Source organism: Populus euphratica, unplaced genomic scaffold (genome assembly GCF_000495115.2).
Source record: "Populus euphratica unplaced genomic scaffold, PopEup_1.0 scaffold144.1, whole genome shotgun sequence".
NCBI lineage: Eukaryota > Viridiplantae > Streptophyta > Magnoliopsida > Malpighiales > Salicaceae > Populus > Populus euphratica.
In genome coordinates, this window is record NW_011500010.1 from 144,084 (window position 1) to 146,810 (window position 2,727).

Consider the following 2,727-nt stretch of genomic DNA (forward strand, 5'->3'; position numbering starts at 1 on the left):
TAAAATACCTGTGTTAATAAAATAAAAATAAAAATATACAAGGAAAAGAAATACATTGTTGACAATTCATGACACATGTAAAGGAGCACGAACCAATATGAACATCGACAATTAAACAGTAAGCACATGCTGGAGCAGAAGTCTCCTACAGGAATACAAAATAGATTAGTGACCGTTGAACAAAAGGACGAATTAATTTGCCCTGGGCACCACCAACAGATGAGGCTGCAGAGATATCCCATAGTGCTACGAAGGTATAACGGCTACCATGCATGAACAGCCACATAGAGAAAAGGAAAAGGGTAAAAAACAAAGAAAGAAGAAAACCCGTAGAAGAACAAGTTTCTTCGAAATCTCATTCTATATAATTATAAAGATGAATACGTAACTTCCCTCAGCAATTATAATGCTTTGTCAACCTTTGTAACAGTGATTGTACGAAAAAGTAAACCTTGTCAACCACCCGTTGCTTGCTGACCGACAATTAACAATTTCACCGGAACCACCATCACAGCGGCCTCTAGTGCTTCCAGTGCTGCAGCCACCACCATCCATACCAATCCACCATCCTTACCATGCACCTAAGAATTAAATATCTAGCAAAGATGAGTCGATGCTAATTATTTCTCTTTTCCAAACTATATTATATCATAGGACAAATGAACCAATTCACGATACACAATTTTGTTGCTTAAACCCAAATCTCTCATTCTTCAAATCAAACTCTACATAAAAGTTCCTCTGCTGATAATTCCCCAAAATAATGGCCGGTCCACCTACAATTCCCGAACCACTCATATTGTCACTCACAATTGTCAAGCATATAACTCCAGAATCAACAAATGAAAAATAATTTGCCAAAGGTAATGCCATCTTAGCTCCACCCTTAAAGTGAAAAGTGAATTCCGGGACAGAAACTGATTTCTCGCCAGAAATATTGAAACAAGGCCTTAAACCAGTCTGATTTTGAACTTCAGTGGCTACTGTATAATGGGCCACTTGCTTCTCAAATTCCTTAGCTACTAACTCATATACTGGCTTCTCCATGAATGTGAATGTTGTCCCTGAGTCCACAATCGTCCCTCCATTACCATCTGATCCAGGGGCCAGAAATTTGTAAGGCACTTTAACATGTGTGTCCCCTATGACAATGTTACGCAGCAATACATAGTAATAATCCCGAAATGCAGCGATTGGATTCTTTTGAAAGGGTGTGTAGCTAAGCCCTGGGGTCTTGGTATCATCCGAACCTGACCCGGTATCCAAAACAAGATCACTGCTTGCTGGAGTGTCATCCAAAGCGTGAGATACTAAGCAGTACGAGAATTTCTTGAGACCCAGTTGTGAAGGGAGTGATTCGGGGCTCCGACCGAACCCGGCAATCCCTTCGGGTTGTCTGATGGAGAAAAGGGAGCAACCGACAAGAAAACCGGGTATGGTTTTCTTATCTGGGAAATCGAGAGTTTCAGATAGTAGGAGTCCAGCTGTGGAGCCTAAACCATATTGAATTACATAAGGTGGACAGGATTGAGTGCAGTTTTGAGTAGTGGGGTCACATTCTTGGCATTTAGACTGAATTTTGGGGCCATAAAGCCATGAGCATTTGTGGTTTTTGCAACCAATAAGATTTGAAGAGGATGATAGTTTTGGTATAAATGTTGGGATTCCTTTTACTTGAATGTTTGGGAAGTCACATCTTGAGCAAAGATAGCGAGAAGTACAAGGAAACCAAACAAGACTAGAACCGGTGTCCATGACAAGTTTGGTTGTCTGTGGAGGCGTACCAAAGTTGAGAGAGATGGAGTAGCCTCCATAGCTACGTGGAAAAAGAGGGGTCTTGAGGAGAGAAAATTTGGTTTCTGGGGACTTGATGTGGTGGGCTCTTGAGAGAGATAGGGAAGCGAGGTGATTGAGTGCTCCCCATGGATTTTTTGAGGATATGATCAGCTTGGTGGAGCTAGGAGCTGATAGAGGGATGGTGATGGTTGATGTTGGTGCTGTTGCTGGTGCTGGTGTTGGTGTTGATGATGAGATTAAGATGAGAGAAGAGAGGAGAAAGAGAAACCGAGAAGAAGCCATTGAGGTGCTGTATTTTACCATTTTCTACTTCTTCTTCTTCTTCTTGGTTATGGTATTGAGGGAATCGGTAAAGATAAGAAGGGTAGAAAGCTCTGTTGTTTGCTTAGAGTGGTGATTTGTTTATAGGGGAAGAAACCATAAAGGAAGAGCATCGGTAGACGGGAATCAAGTACGACTGTGATGAGTGACGACGGAATTGTCTTCTACCATATCAATTATCATATGCAGAAATAAACAAGAATGCCATCGTGTCCTTGGGTGCTTCTTGTCTCATGCTCCCGCTAACCACCACCCACCAGGATTGAACTTTGTTTAATTACTTCTACAAAAGTTCACAAGTAAATTCGAGCTCGTTTCTTCACAATTCTATTTATATTTAACAGTAGTTTTTCTCATTTCATGATTTGAACTTTGGACTCTGGAGTATGATTTCCACATCCAAGCCCTGAATTTTATATTTTAATTAGTTTGAATTAGTAAAATATCTACATGACAATTTAACATGACAATTTAACATCATTTGAAATAATTTTCAGGAGTTTAGAAGTAAGTGATTGATTAATATTTTTTTTAGTTTTATAAAAAAAACTTTTTTAGCCTAAGTTTTTATTTAAAAAGTTCTAAAGGAAGGGGATAATTTAATTATAA

General features: G+C 39.5%; 1 protein-coding gene across 1 annotated transcript; it reads right to left on the reverse strand.

The window, feature by feature from the left end:
* Positions 1 to 613: 613 nt before the first annotated feature.
* On the reverse strand, positions 614 to 2,258 carry LOC105141381 (aspartic proteinase nepenthesin-1-like). The gene has a single exon (XM_011048576.1). The coding sequence runs from the start codon at positions 2,098 to 2,100 to the stop codon at positions 670 to 672; it is 1,431 nt and encodes a 476-aa protein (XP_011046878.1). The 5' UTR covers positions 2,101 to 2,258; the 3' UTR covers positions 614 to 669.
* Between the last annotated feature and the right edge of the window lie 469 nt (positions 2,259 to 2,727).